Here is a 14,919-nt window from a genome sequence, read left to right on the forward strand (position 1 = left end):
GAGAAACCGGAGCGCAGAGGCTGGGGAAGCTGTTGCCCGGCTCCAGTCCTTGCCAGGACCTGGCTGGGAAAACCTAATAGGTTGGAGCTGGGGGTGTTGAGAGGGTGAGACGTGCCCAGGCCACATGGTCAGGCCTGCCCCTCCAGCACTTGCCAACAGACAGGCACCCCCAGGGCTCCAGTGCATCCCAAGGCCGGCTGCACTTGGGCCTCCTCTCTTTCTCTGTTCCCTTCAGGCCCTACATCATTCGAGGCCTGGCGCCCCCAACAACGCCTTGCAGCACAGATGTGTGTGACAGCGACTACAGCGCCAGCCGCTGGAAGACCAACAGCAAGTACTACCTGGATTTGAACTCGGACTCAGATCCCTACCCACCCCCACCCACGCCCCACAGCCAGTACCTGTCAGCGGAGGACAGCTGTCCACCCTCACCCGCCACAGAGCGGAGCTACTGCCACCTCTTCCCGCCCCCTCCGTCCCCCTGCACAGACTCATCCTGACCTCGGCCGGCCCACCCCGGCCACTCTGCGCCCCTGTAAATATTTTTAAATATGAACAAAGAAAAAATATATTTTATGATTTAAAAAAATAAATATAATTGGGATTTTAAAACATGGGAAATGTGACAGTGATGGGGGTGGGCAGGGCCGGAAAGCTTTGTACAGTGGAGAAAATATTTATAAACTTAATTTTTTTAAATGTCACTTCCATTCTTTCTCGTGCCCTATGTGCGTCTGAGTTGCGTGTCCCCACAGAGTGGACACTAACCTCGGATGGCTGTTGTGTGCTTGTCCTCCCATGTGCTGGAGTCCCTCTGCCAGGTCCCTCGGGAGAGGGATGAGATCTGGGACAGAGGCTGGCACCTTCCCTGGGAGGCAACCTTGCCTGCAGGCTGGTGGGCTTCGTGACTGACCTGCAAAGTCCTGCAGGACAGACTTGATGTCCTGCTCTGCTGTGCCGTCCTCACCGTCTTAGGAAGTGTCAAGAAAGACCCTGGATTTCTACTTTGCACTTGCCTTGCAAATTATGTCCGTGGGCTTTGGGGTGTTCGTGGCCCATGTTGACCCCGTCTGGCTTCTATGTGCTGTCCAGCCTCTGCCCACTGCAATGGCAGGGGGGCCCTTCTGGGTGGGCTGCTGAGGCTCCCTCTGCCAGGCTGCACTTGTCCTCAGAGGCAGTGAGTAAACAAGGCCTGTAGTCTCTGTGTGACCACTCTGGTGGTACTGGCCCCTGCTCTGGGGTCCCCAATCTGTGGCAGGAGATGGAAAAGTGACCTATCGTGGTGCAGGGTGAGGAGGCCAGGCCGTTCTCTCAGTATCCTGAACGAAAGCCAGGGGGATGGAGGAACTGCATTGGATGAGAGGGTCCTGACCCCAGCCCCAGTGAAGGAAGGAGGTCAGAGAAGGACCACACTTGGTACTGGGTGCAGCTGCACTGAAGCACTGAAACAGAAAGATCTGGAAGAAGTGCTGAGTGTGTCTCCTGGCCTCCCAGCAGGACCCTGACATGGAACCCCCAGCCTACCCCAAGAGGACTGGAAGTGCAGATGATGGTGACAGTAACCGAGAGAGGGGAGATCCACGCAGGAGTGGTGGACATTCAGAATGCACTGGGCTCTGTGGTGCCTGCTCTTCATGGGACACCTAGGGAACAGATCTTGGGGAATTGCTCCACTTCCCGACTGCCCTGGCGTTTCCTAGGGTGATGATCAGTGTTGCAGTGACAGAGGCAGGCCGACCTGCCAGTGCTGCCACAGAATCAGAGCTGGGACCTGGGCTGGGGAACTAGCCCAGGCCCCTCTATAGACAGGAGCAGACATACCTGTCCTGGAGGGTTGCTGTCACCTCCCATTGGCCCATTGTTACCGTGAAGGAATTCCTCCTGGGAGTGGCTGACAACCTTGGTAAATGGAGGCTGTGACCTCTTAAAGGTCCAAGCTTATTGCCAAGACTGGCAGAGCTCCTAGGCCCACAGGCCAGATGTCCTGCCATCTGCCACAGCGCTGTCCCTGGGGCTCAGGCTCCCAAGCACCCCGAGGCCCTCACCTGAGCAGCCCAGCTCAGGCTTCTGCTGGCATAGAAGCAGTGACTGCCATGGAGCGCCTGGGAGCACCCTGGGTTCCTTTTGCCCAGCCAGGTCAGGCAGGGCGTGGGGAAAGAGCGACCAGCGTTGCTGAGCCTGATGGGCTGGGCGAGGGCTGAGTCACCCTGTGCAGCAGCCCCTCACAGAGCCCCTACATGGTGAGCTGTGCCCTCTGGTGCGTAGAGGCCTCACTGCAGGCTCTCCCTTGCTCATCGGTCAGCTGTGGGGGTTGGGGGGAGGAGCCAACCACTAGCCACCTGCAATGTGACAAGCCAATCTGATAGCCTTTAGCAGGCACTACATGCTGGGCCCTACACTTAAGTCACTTGCATGCTAGGAGACCCGGGTCAGTCAACTGTGGCCCCTCCTTGAAAGTACCCCAAATCTATTTACAAAGAAAAGTAGAGCATGAAGATACCCTGGGAAAGCAGGAAGACTTCCTGGAGGAGGTGATGTCTGAGTTATGTCTTTTTTCTGTTTTTGGGGTTTGAAGTCAGGGCCTTGCAGAGGGCCTGCCTCTCCAGGTAGGCAAACCCCTGGGCCTTGTACTTTTCAGGTAGGCAGGTGCTCTACCACTTGAGTGAGCCCTTTTATTTTAGTTATTTTTCAGATGGGGTCTCACTTTTTGCCTTTGATCCTCCTACCTCCGCCTCCTGCATAGCTGGGATTACAGATGTACACCAGCATGCCTAGCTTATTTGTTGAGATAGGGTCTTGCTAACATTTACCCGGAGTGGCCTCAAACCACAATCTTCCCATTTCTGCCTCCTGCATAGCTGGGATTACAGAGTGAGCCACTGTACCCAGCCCTGAGCTGTGCCTTAAATAAGGGGGTGAGATGAACCTGCTTAATTTTGCTGCAGTCCAGCTAGGTAGATGGTGACTCTAATTTGTAGTTGAGGAAAACCGGGCTTGGTTACTGAGAAGCAAAGCTACAACTGCCTTCATTGACCAATGACTAATATGTGTTACTAAGTGGCTACTTAATGTGGCCAAAAGGGCTTCTACTGTCCCTCTCACCTCTGCAGTGACAGCCACTATTCCCTGAGCCTCTGTCACCCCTCACTGAGCACTGCAGGCTGATGTAGCAAAGTTGGCCTTCTGCCCAGCTCAGCCCTTCTCACCCCTTACCACAGGAGAGCGTGGGGGCTTCCTGCCCATCCTGGGCCTCACAGTCCCCTTGGGCCACTGAGGTGGTGTCCATCCTGGATAGCTGCACAGACACCACGTGGCCAGGTCTTGGACATTTTCACTGCTGGGCAGGCCACATGCTTGGGTGTCCACTCAGGTCTTTCTCATGGCCACTCAGCTGGTTCTTCTCAGCCTTGAGACACCCTTATTGGACTACACCTTGGACTAGGGGGCTGGGGACCCACCCTGGAAGTCCCTTGCTGGCTCCTCTGCTGTGGCCACCCCCGAGGTTCTCGTGCATACGCTTCTCTGCACCAAAACGTCCCTTCTCTCTCTTCCCCTCTGAAGTCCGATGGCAGCTGAGTGGTTGACAATCCCAGTGGTTCCCCTTTGCGCCACCACTTGGCTACCAGCCATCTTGTTTGTGGGAAGGCGGGCTCCGCCCCAGCCCCAGCCCGGATGGAGTCTCACTGCTCAGAGGGAAAGGAAGAGAAGCAGAGGAGTTGAATTTCCGTGTTAAGTGGGTCGACCCCTCGGATCCTCCAGGAGTCTGCCTGGCTCATCCACAGCCTCAGCACCTCCTGACCTGCTCCACCGCCAGCCTGGATGCCCAGGCTCCTGGATACCAGCCCAAGCCTTTCTGGATCTTGCCCTCTGCCAGGGAGGCCCCACTCCAGCCCCTGGATCTGGATCTGGGTTCTGGCAACAGAACAAAAGGAAAGACAATGTGTCTTTGAGCTGAACTTAATCAATTTCAAGTCTCCATTCAGAGCTCGTCTTGTCTTTCCTATCTGAGAGTTAAAATGGCCTATTATATAAAATCATGGTCTTTTTTTTTTAAATCATTTCTTGATAGATTCAAACATTGGCACCTCCGTTTGTTCCCTGAGTTTAAGGCATGTCGGCTGGGTGCTTTCATCACACTCTTCTCTATTTCTCAGTATGCTGGAAAGTATTAAATGTGTGTATGTTTTTTCAGAAGTCTAGGTGACCCAGGTGCTGTGGCTCACGTCTGTAATCCTGGCTACTCAGGAGGCAGAGATCAGGAGGATCTTGGTTCAAAGCCAGCCCCTGGGCAAATAGTTCACAAAACACAATCTTGAAAAAACCCAACACAGAACAGGGCTGGTGGAGTAGCTCAAGGTGTAGGCCCTGAGTTCAAACCCTAGCACCGAAAGAAAAAAAAAAAAAAAGGTCAGGTGGATTGAAAAGTTAAACATTTAACCTTTAAAAGGTTTAGCACGAGAGGGCAGTGACCTATGAAATCTAGAAATTTTCAGATGCGGTGGTGTCTAATGCAAGCTTCCATGTCAGTCACTCCCCTGCTTCAGGCCTGTCCTTGGTTCCACATGGCCCATGGGCCAAACTCAGACACCTCCTTCCCCAGGAAGTCCTCCCCGACATCAGCTACTCTGGTAGGAGTTCACCATAACTGACAACCTAGGCGCCCACTTTCCTTGGGCAAGGTGTTGTTTGTATCATCTCACTTAGTTTTAGTGCACTTGTCCCTGTGCCCTGAGTCAGGGACAGAGGAATCTGAAGCAAACACTGGCAGACTGTTGATGATGAGTGAATAAAAGGATGGGCCAGTGTGAGGCTGGGAAGATCCCCTACCCCCAGGCAGATACCACAGATCACAGGTCCCAGCCCTGGCTGTCCCCTCCTGCCTCCCTCTCAGGTACCCCCCACTGCCCAGGGTTCCCTGTAGCCTGTCCCGTGCTTTTTAGGCTAGCTCTTGGGTCCTGTATTACTCTGTCCTTTCTGAAGTGTGGGCACTCCTTTTGCCCAGCCCTCCCTGGCTCCCACTGACCTGCAAGACCCCCACGAATCCCTCCTGACCTGCTTCCTGCTCTCTTCCCCCACACCTGTGATTGTCCTACCCCACCTTCCCTGGAGGACATGGCACCAGCTGCTTCTGTGGTCCCTCTCCCTGACATGCCCACTCCACCCTGCCCCAGGTCAACCACCTGTATGTCCCTTGCCTTCACTCTGCATTGACTGGCCTCAATTTTGATGGTTCCTCATTGTGGCCTCGGGCCCAGCCTCTAGCCTCTCTGGGCAGCAGGATGAATTGGACAGCTGGCCTTGCAGGCTGCTTCTCTGGACGCCCTGAGTGGTGAATGGACACAGGTTTGTGGTTGTCACCCAGAGAGGACCTGCACAGTCAGAGAGGTCCCCTGGCCAGTGCAGCTGACCTGGGCTTAGAATGCTTTCTGGGCCTAAATTGGCTAATCTGTAAAATGGAGGTAATAAGGCCATCTGGAGCTGCCAGCAATGAACTCTAGAATTCTAGAGTCTTCTCTAGCCATAGGCATGGTAGGCTGGAGATGGGGGCATGTTTGCCTGGCCAGAGACTCAGCTCCATAGGCCCTGAATTTGGCTCGACCCAAGTTGTGCACAGCTGGCCCTGCCACCTTGATAATGGAGCTCAGAGAGCCTGAGGCAGTGAGGGGGAGGGAGCTCAGGCCAGGTGGGGTTGTGCAAAGGGCAGGGGTGGGAGTGCAGAGAGATGCCTCAGTGGGTGCCCGGCTCTGCAAGTCACACCCTCCTCCAGCCCAGTGGTCAGGCTCTGCCACTTTTCCCAGGGGCTGGCCTCTCACAGGACCCTGGAGAAGCCACACAGGAACCACACTATGCCTTCCTTGAGCCAGAGTGGCTGGCCCTGACCCAGCAGCATCATTGGGGCAGCTGCTGGATCTGCTGGAGAGACCTCCTTGGAGGGAACACCTGAGGTGAGAGCATCAGGGAGTGGCACTGTGGCACTGTCCCTTCAGGCCCTGTGACTCGGTCACCTCTGCTACCCAGTCTCCCACCATGCCTACTTCGAGAGCACTCCAAACCCCCACTCTGGGGTCTTGGTGTCCCCATTCCTCTCCCAGGCACGTCCATCCCGGAATCCGGGACCCTGTCCTTCCTGTCCTGCGGTGTGAAATGCTATCTTCAAGGAAGGGTCTTGTCCCCTAGCTTGTTCACTTTGGCCACCTGGTTTTCCCCAGGTGGTGTTGGGACATCAGACTTGGCCCTCTGGGCCCGCCCCCTCTTGCTCTCGCGAGTAGGTGAGCAAGCTGTCCCTGGCAGGCCACTGCAGTGCACCTGACCTCCATGTCTCTCTCCGGCTGCTTCCTGCTTCTGTCCCCAGCTGACTTTCAAGGCACTCCCAGAGGCTCTGCGAGGCCATTGTGGAACCGGGCAGGTTATTTGTACGGAATAAGGTGGGCAATCCTGGGTGTCCTTGGAGGCTGGGTGGCAGGGATTCCGAGGTCCGGGATCTCGGTCCTCCCCGGGGGGAGGGGGAGGATGGCGGGGAGGAGGAAGCATTTTGGAAGAAGTTCGCGTGTGCAGATCCTTCCCTGAGACAAAAGGAAGGTTCCTGCTCAACCTCTCCGAGAGGGTCTCTTCTCTCCCGCGGAGGCGAATCACATTTGGGGACACTCACAGTGCACCTTTAGTCTGACCCCAATTCCGATGCTGTCACCTTACTAGGTAAAGAGATTGTGACAGGTGGCCGAGCGTAAAATTCAGCTGTGGAGAATGCGGGCATCGATCCCGCTACCTCTCACATGCTAAGCGAGCGCTCTACCACTTGAGCTAATTCCCCAGCTCAAAGCCACTTCCGCCGCGGTGCGTATTGTGGCTCACGTCATCACCGGTTCCCCCGCAGCCCTGGCCCCGCCACCCGTCGCCATCGCACCATCCCATTGGTTCTCTTGCGTCTTGAGCTCCACGGTCGTGATTGGTTTGGCTCCATTTAGTTTTAAAAGGCATTGGCCGCTCGGATTGGTGGTCCGAAGCTTCCGTCAAGCGGAGGTCCTGCTGTTGCTATGGCGTAGGGAGACCTAGCCAGGCTTCCCCCAATTTCTGATTTGTTTCTCAGACTCCGGGTCCTAGAGGTTCCGGATCTGTCAAGTCCATGGGAAAAGAATGCCCACCTCGCGCTTGACTGACAAGGCTCGGAAGCCTATCGGAGTGGAGGCAAGGGAATCGCTGGGCGATCCAATAGGTTGCGGGGGGGGGCGGGGAAGAGAGACCAATGAACATTGCCCAGGGGGCGGAGCCATGTCCGCGATTGGCTGCGAGGCGGCCTGAGGGAGGGCACGGGGGGGCAACCAAGGCCTGCTTGATACGTCCGCCATTTTGGGCGCTTCGCTGATGGTGTCGGTGAGCGCGTTTCCCGCCTGAGCGCAACTAGCGGCGGGTCGTGGGCACCTCCAGGTAATGGGGGTGGGGGCGGGGGAGCGGAGAGCGGCGCGGGATGCGAGGGTCGCGCGGGTGGGCGGCGGGGCTTTCGGCCAGGCCTGGGCGGCGCGAGGAGGGAGCGTCCTAGCCCCTCTCCCCTCCCCCCCGGAATTCGCTGCTCGGCGGCCCGGGAGGCGCGGCGCCCAGTGCTTCCCGGCCCGCTGCCGCCGGCTCCTGTCAGCCGGGCCCCGCGGACCGGGCGCCGACGGCGGGACGCGAACTTTGCGCCGCGTTGACGTTGGCGGCCTTGCGCGGCTGCGGGAGGCCGGACGGGCGGGCGGGGCGCACCCCGGACTGAGTCGGGCTCCGGGTCCGGCCGGCCTCGGCCCGGCTTCCCGGCGGCGTCGCCCACCGCCCGGCCCCGTTCCCGCCCCGCCTCCTGGCTGCTCCCGGGGCCTCGGGGAGCGTGGTCTGGTGATCGCGAAGGACGTTGTTGGACGCTGTTCTCCGAGGAACAAGTTCGGTGGGTTTCCGTGAGCTCGTCGCGCAGTCGTCGGGGTACGCGAGCCGGTCGGGAGTTGCTCAGCAGCCTTCCCCGCGGCTTCCGAGCTCCGATGGGGGGCTCGGGTGTGGACCGGGGCTGGGAGCCGGGGGATGTCCTGCCGGCTCCGAGGACCTCCCTCCCAAAGAAGCCCGCTCGCGGTCCGCTTGCTTTGGTCAGAACTGGACTTGCAGTTGAGGGTGGACGGAAGGAGTCCTCTGGTGTGTCGCGATGTCCTGACGGCTCAGCCTCATGACTTACTGCCGCCTTCTACCCCCTCCGCCCCCTCTGTGGCGACCGCGGAGCTTCGTTTGTGGTTTGCTTTTACGTGCGAGGGGACACTTGGGAGCGATTTCCCTCCATCCTCCCGAGCGTTTGTTCAGGTTGATTCTGCTAAGTGAAGTTCACAGTGATTTTTGTCCTCAAGGTCATGTTGCAGATAAGCAGCAAGTGAGGAAGGGACTCCAGCTTCCCGGCCACTCAGGTGTGTCTTAAGCAGCAAGCGCAGGACACCCAGGTAGTGGTGCTGGTTGAGCTTTCTGCTAGACTGCTCATCGCTTCAGATCTCGAGCTCATCGCTTGCTGGCTCTGCGACCTTGGGCGAGTTACTCAACCTGTCTGCGTCCTCTGTACTGTGGGAATAATGATAGTGTCTGTTCTGTAAGTTTGTAAGCATGTCACAGGGCACACCTGTGAGTAAGACAAAGCAGCTAGCACACACGATCAACTCAGTGACGAGTGGTGCTTATCACGAACTTAAGTTCGAGTTTTAAATATTTAGCTACAGTTAGGAAGGCTGTGTACTTAAGGGTCACTTGGACTGAAAGTTATTTAATTTTTTTCAAGAGGAAGGTTGTTGAAAATTGATTGCACTACATGAGCTTGCTGGAGTTCTCAGCGGTGGCACTTTGGGCTGTTTTGTTTATAGCAGTACTTAGCTATAGAAAAGCCCTTGAGCTTAAACAGGACTGCCCTCTGCACCACTGGGCACTGCTTTCCGGCTTTGATTGGCCTCCAAGCCAACTTTAGGGTTTCTTATACTCCCTTGTTTTTGAAGACCACACGGCTACTCTGTTTTGAAATAGTTAATCCTAAAATACAAGTGACCATCTGGAATCTGAAAATCCAAAATGCTCTGCAATTTGATTTTTTGAGCATCAGGTCAGCACTCAAAAAAATAAAGTTTCAGGTTTCTGAGCATTTTGGATTCGAGATGTTTAACTGGTAAAGTTTCTGCACATATCCCAAAGTCTAAAAAACTAGGAATCTGAAACTCTCCTGATCCCAAGCTTTTTTTTTTTTTTTTTTGTTTCCTTCCTGTATTGGAGTTTGAACTCAGGGCCTTTGGCCTTGCTAATCAGGAGCTCTACCACTTGAGCCACTCCCCAGCCCCCAAACATTTTGAATAAGGAATACTCAGCTTGTGGTTTGGGAAGTGGCTTTTGTCCTGGATGACTGCTTTGAAAGCTGTTCTGTGCTTAACTAGGCTTGGTCAGGAAGTCTAGAATATTTAGCCAGGTGCCCTCCACTCATCCACAGTCATACCTAAACTCAGAGTCTTTTAATGCCTGCCCTGTGCTCGCCCTTCTCTTGGTGTCGCTTGGGACTTGGCTTGTTTTGTTGCTCTGGGGAAGTGTATTTTGACAGACTCAGTCTTAAGTAGAGTTGAGCATCTTGCTGATGTAATTTACTCAAAGACAGGAAGAAGATTGCTTTGGGTTTAAAGATGTTTACCTTTTGTGTAAAATATAGCAGCCCCCCCCCAAAAGAAATGCCACATGCACAAAAATCAACTTGTTAGGTTCTTTTAACAGAATTTGAGAATCAGACTATAGCTGGATAAAAATTGATACTAATGAGGTTAAGACTTGATAGGGCAAGGCTTAGCTTCTTTAAGATAAAAGTTTTGCATCAGCTTGGTTCAGAAGATAATGTGCTTGTTATAAATAAATATCTCTTCCTTAAAACATTGTCCAGATTGGTAGTCAGTTTATTTCTGTGATAAATTTGTACCTTGCAATTTTTTGTGTGTGTGTGTGTGGGATGGGGGTTTGAACTCAGGGCTTTGCACTTGCAAAGCAGGTGCTCTACCACTTGAGCCACACCTCCAGTCTATTTTGCTCTGGTTATTTTGGAGATGGGGGTCTCTGGACCACGATCATGCCAGTCTCAGCCACCCAAGTAGCTAGGATTACAAGGGTGAACTACTGGTACCCACCTGCAATTTTATATTTGAGGGGTCTAAAATATATGTTCTAAAATTGTACACTTTACTTCAGAAAAGTAAGTGGTAATGGTGAGGAAGCTCTTCTGTCTGTTCAGCTGAAAATCAGGTTTGAGTTTATTTCATAAGCATAAGAGCCTCATGTGGTCCTCAAGTCACAATCTGTACTGAAATGAGAGCCAGTGCAGGCTGAGTAGTGTTAGCTACTTTCCCTTAAGATGTACTGAGAAAAGTAGGCCTTGCCTCTTGGCTGTAACCAGCCATTTCATATTTATTTCGTTTTTTTTTTTTGGGTGGTGGAAGGCTTGTGCTTGCAAGGCAAGTGCTCTGCCACTTGAGCCATGCCTCTAGCCCTTTTGCTCTTAGTTATTTTTCAGATAAAGTCTTGTACTTTTGCCCCAGCTGCCTGGGATCCTCCCATCTCAGTCTTCCAAACAGCTGGGATTAAAGATGTGTGTTACGGTACCCCACTGTACCCATCCTCTGTCCTTTCTTAGGAAGATTTCATTTTAAGTAACATAAAATTGTACATATTTTGGGGGTACAGTATGACATTTCAATATAATATGTGTATACAATATGGTGATCAAATCAGGGTAGTTAGCATTTCCATCTCTATTATTTCTTTACTTTTGGAGCCTTCAAGGGTCTCTTCTCTAAAGTTATTTACTTGGGGGCTGGGGATGTAGCTCAGTGGTAGAGCACTTGCCTAACATGTACAGGACCCTGGGTTCCATCCTCAGTACTGCAAAAAAAAAAATGGCAATAAAATGATTTTTTTTTTTTTTAATTTACTCCACATCAGAGGTTCTCAACTGGGATTTGATTTTTGTGTTTGCCCCCCTCCCCCTCACCCCTTCAAGAAACATTTGGGAATGTCTGGAGACGTTTTTGCTTGTCACACCTCTGGTGTATTTCTAGAGGATAGGGACCAAGACCATTGTGAAACATTTTGTAGTGCTCAGGACAGCAACTTTCAGTCCCCCAGATAACAGTGCTACTGAGGCTGAGAAGCCCTGCTCTAGAAGATGCTAGACTGGCATGCGTTACAATCATTCTGGACACTTTGAGAGCATGGATATTGGACTCCACCTCTGGGAATTTGTGGCAAGATGGAGAATCTAATTGGTAGAAGCTGTTGGTTTTGGAACCACTGTTCTGGATCACAGATTCGAGGACCTGTGTATTGTGAGTTTCCAGATCCTTCGGGCAGGCTGTGCAGTACCTAGATCTTGCCATAAGATTATTTAGTATTGGGAAGAGGTGTCATACATACATCATTTTTCTGGTGCCTGAAGACCAAACTTTAAAGTAAATATTAAATGAATTGATTTTATAAAATAATTTTGAAACTTTTTTCTTCCTTTACCTCATGAAAATACATTACTATATTGTACTGAGACTTTCCTAGAATTCCAGATTAGGATTTGCTCCTGTGCTGAGTAACCTTACACTACTGTGAATTGTCAGTTCTGGTTTTAGATCCCAACTTTAACTTTTTTTTAAATGAAAATCTTTTCCCAAAGAGTTAGCCCTGGATCAGTTTACCAGTTCTGCCCTTTGAGGGCAGAGAGACATATGGTATGCCTAACCTTTACTACAGTGACCATGCTGTAGACTTTGAGCCAGTAGAGGAATGGCTTTTCTCCTGGGGAGAAGCAGTGCAGTCAGTACCAGAGAGAAGAGCAGAGGGCCTTTTCTTGTCCACACTGAAAATTTGGATGATCTAGCTTATTGAATAGGAAAATGTTAGGGTGAAACTATACAGACTTTCAGCAGCTAACTGCTAATACCCAGGCAGAGTTGTGGAGGCACTTTCTGATCTTTCATCCTTTGGCTCTTTTGAGATCTCCAGGCAGTCTACGTCTAATCTTCACTTTTTTTGATCAGCAACTGTATTGTGTACTTACTGTGCCAGGAACTGTATTAGGGATTCACCAGTGGATAAGCCCTTGAGGATTGGCAGTCTAGGGGCAGAGACTGGCAAGCACAAAGATGAGTTAAAAACAAAGCTTCTTAGTTAAGAGTTTATAGAGCCAGCCCTCTGTCTCTGTGGGTTCCACATTCTTGGGTTCACATCTGTGGGTTCAGCCAGTCATGGATTGAAAAGACCTTTAAAAAATGCAGAATGTTCCAGAAAGTAAAACTTGAATTTGCCACAGGCACTGAGCACTTGACTGAATGCCCTTGAATTAAATTGTGTGTAGTCATACTCTGGTGTGGCTGCTAGCCACTTCGCAGATCTTCAGTCCTCAACTCTCATGGGTGGAGCATTGTCTTTGTGTCTTTCACATACTGTGCAGTTATGGGGGAACATGTAAGGCTTTTCCTTGCTGTTCCATAAACAATACAGTGTAGCACCTGCTACAGCATTATGGGGTAGTGCTGTTACAGGCTGCAACATAGCATTACATTGTATTGGGCATTTTGAGAAATCTAGAGATGATTTAAAAGTATCTAGGAGGATGTGTGTAGCATTTTATGCAAGGAATTTGAGTATCCACATAGTGTGTGATGAGAAGGGATCACTGCACTGCACTACACGTGGTTTAGGTAAGCAGGCTCTGCAAGCCCGAACGTTTCTGCTTGCTGGTTGTTTGGGTTTATTAACTTAACCTTTGGGTGGTTGAGATTGCAGAAGTCTTATAAAAAGTAAAATAGTTCCACCTTTGTTTCTCATTTGTGCTAAGTAGTTCCTTTAACTTGCCTCCTTAGTCTTTGGTGGTTTTAAAAAGCACTGCCATTCCTCCTGTGCCAGTGAAGCTGCTTGGTCATGGCAAATAGGATTGATGTTCATTGTTCCATGTACATTGGTTGTCTGACCATCAAACTTGTTCCTGACCCATCAGAAACTTCCTGTAGGGCTCATTTTGATGATGGAGTCTCACCAGCTTTTTGCCTAGGCTGGCCTCAAACTGCATTCCTCCTGATCCCAGCCTCCCAAGTAGATAGGATTATAGGCTTGAGCTACTGTCCAGCTTTTAGTGTTTTGAGATAGGGTTTTGCTACGTAGCCCTGGCTAGCCTGTCTCAGCCTCCTAAGTTCCTGTAGGTTCTTGCTAAACACTGTAAGCATCCTGGAAGTGGATGGTGCTGGGAGTGGGTTGTTTTTTTGTTTTTTTTCTTTTTTCTTTTCCTTGCTTCAGTGTAGGTGTAAACTGACTGGATAGTTCACTGGCTTCAAATCATGATTCTCCTGATCTCTGTCTCCTGAGTAGCTAGGATTCTAGGCGTGAGCCACTGTGTCCAGTTTGATGGAATTTTTATACATAGAAAGTTCGGTAGGTGCTGAACATTAGATTCAAGGAGGCTTTGATGTTGCACCTCTCAATGACTCTGGAAAACTAGGATATCATTAGTTCCAAAACTTCTTATGCTGGGAATATATATTGACCAAAACGGGCTGTACCCCAGAGGTTGACTGCCATGAAATCTGGTGGTCCAAGGAAAAAATTAAGTGAAACATCAGTTTTCAGGACAGTTAGAGAGTGGAACTAAAATGGCTGTAGAAATAAAAGCAGGACTGAATGCCAAGTCAGACTGGAGCAAGCTGTGTGGATTGCTGTGGGAGCTTCCAGTTCCCTATAGCTGGATGTAAATCTGAACGAGAATATGGGTGGCAGAGACACACTGTGAAAAGAGCTTGTCTGAGAATGTAATCAAGGCACTCTAAATCCTGTTGAAGGCAGTTTACACTTCCCACTAATGCGTGCTCCATGGTGGCCTTGGCTGGGCTTTCAGTTCCCAGATGGGAGCAGTGATGGGAGGAACGTTGACGGAGCATTGCCTTGATTGGTTGTTTGGGACTTCCTTTCATGAGAATCGTAGTTTTGGACTGGAACAGAACTTAAAAGTCATTGGTATTCACAGGAAACATAGACCATGCCAAAGAATAGACCTGGTGTGGCAGAGAAATTCCTTAGGGTTTTGGCAGCCCCACTGGACCACAGTTTTAAGTACCATTTGTTTCAAGAGGAGATCAGTTGGATCTCACTGAGAGTTAAGAATAAATGATTAACTTCTGAATTATGTTCTTTTGGTGGTAGTACATGCCAGTATTCTGTCATTTATGTAGTAGATGAGGGGTGATGTCTGTAGGTTTTCTTTTATTGACATAGAGGTTTACAGCGTTTCTACTGTCTTTGGCAGATCTGATGCTGTTAGATCCTGCCCTTTCTGATTTAACAACACTGAATAATCTGCCTTTCCACTGGATTTTTCATCCTTAGTTCATTACAAACTTAGGTGGATTCAGCAACTATGCATTTGGCGCCTATCATAGGCATAGCATTTTGCTGCTAAGGTACTTGATGTCTGTACTCAATTTAGAATATATTGTGGTCAAGAGTGCCTAAGGCCTAAAATAGCTAGTTTGACTTCTGGATCACACAGTTCCAGCTGTAGAGTAGTTGGCATTTGTTCCTTAGTTTTCTCACCTGTGAAATAATATTAAATGTAAACTGTTTAGCATAGTGCCCAGAGCGGAGTAATATTTGTATTATTGTTGTTGCTGGGGTTTTTCCTTACTACTAATAATAGAGACAAGTACAGAAACAAGTCTATAAACCACAGTGAATACCCTGAAGGAGAGATCTGGAATATTATGGATCATAGAGAAACTTCAGGGTCTAACTAGCTGCTTTGACAAGTACAAGGTGATGGTGATTTTAGTGAGGAAGGTTTTGGAGTGAGTGTTTATGTGCAAGGCTTTTTGCTGAAATTAGGATTATGTTATATTACTTGTTTTATTTCAAATGTAAATAAAA

The 14,919-nt window shown here is 50.6% G+C and overlaps 2 protein-coding genes across 20 annotated transcripts in view; both read left to right on the forward strand.

The window, feature by feature from the left end:
- Lrp5 (LDL receptor related protein 5) overlaps positions 1-704 on the forward strand; it is a 112,307-nt gene extending 111,603 nt beyond the window's left edge. The window contains exon 23 of the mRNA XM_074050474.1: positions 236-704. Within this exon, the coding sequence (XP_073906575.1) occupies positions 236-500 (265 nt within the window). The 3' untranslated portion in view covers positions 501-704. The remainder of the gene's footprint in view (positions 1-235) is intronic.
- Positions 705-6,404: 5,700 nt separating this feature from the next.
- Positions 6,405-14,919, forward strand: part of Ppp6r3 (protein phosphatase 6 regulatory subunit 3) — a 129,027-nt gene continuing 120,512 nt past the window's right edge. For 17 of the 19 annotated variants that reach the window (XM_074050546.1, XM_074050564.1, XM_074050574.1 and 14 more), the window contains exon 1: positions 7,307-7,425. The gene's annotated coding sequence lies outside the window, so the exon portion shown is untranslated. Of the gene's footprint in view, positions 6,426-7,306; positions 7,426-14,919 lie in introns of those variants that run through there. The other 2 variants (XM_074050511.1, XM_074050500.1) reach the window with 2 other exon arrangements.

The sequence above is a fragment of the Castor canadensis genome, chromosome 1 (genome assembly GCF_047511655.1).
Source record: "Castor canadensis chromosome 1, mCasCan1.hap1v2, whole genome shotgun sequence".
Classification (NCBI taxonomy): Eukaryota; Metazoa; Chordata; class Mammalia; order Rodentia; family Castoridae; genus Castor; species Castor canadensis.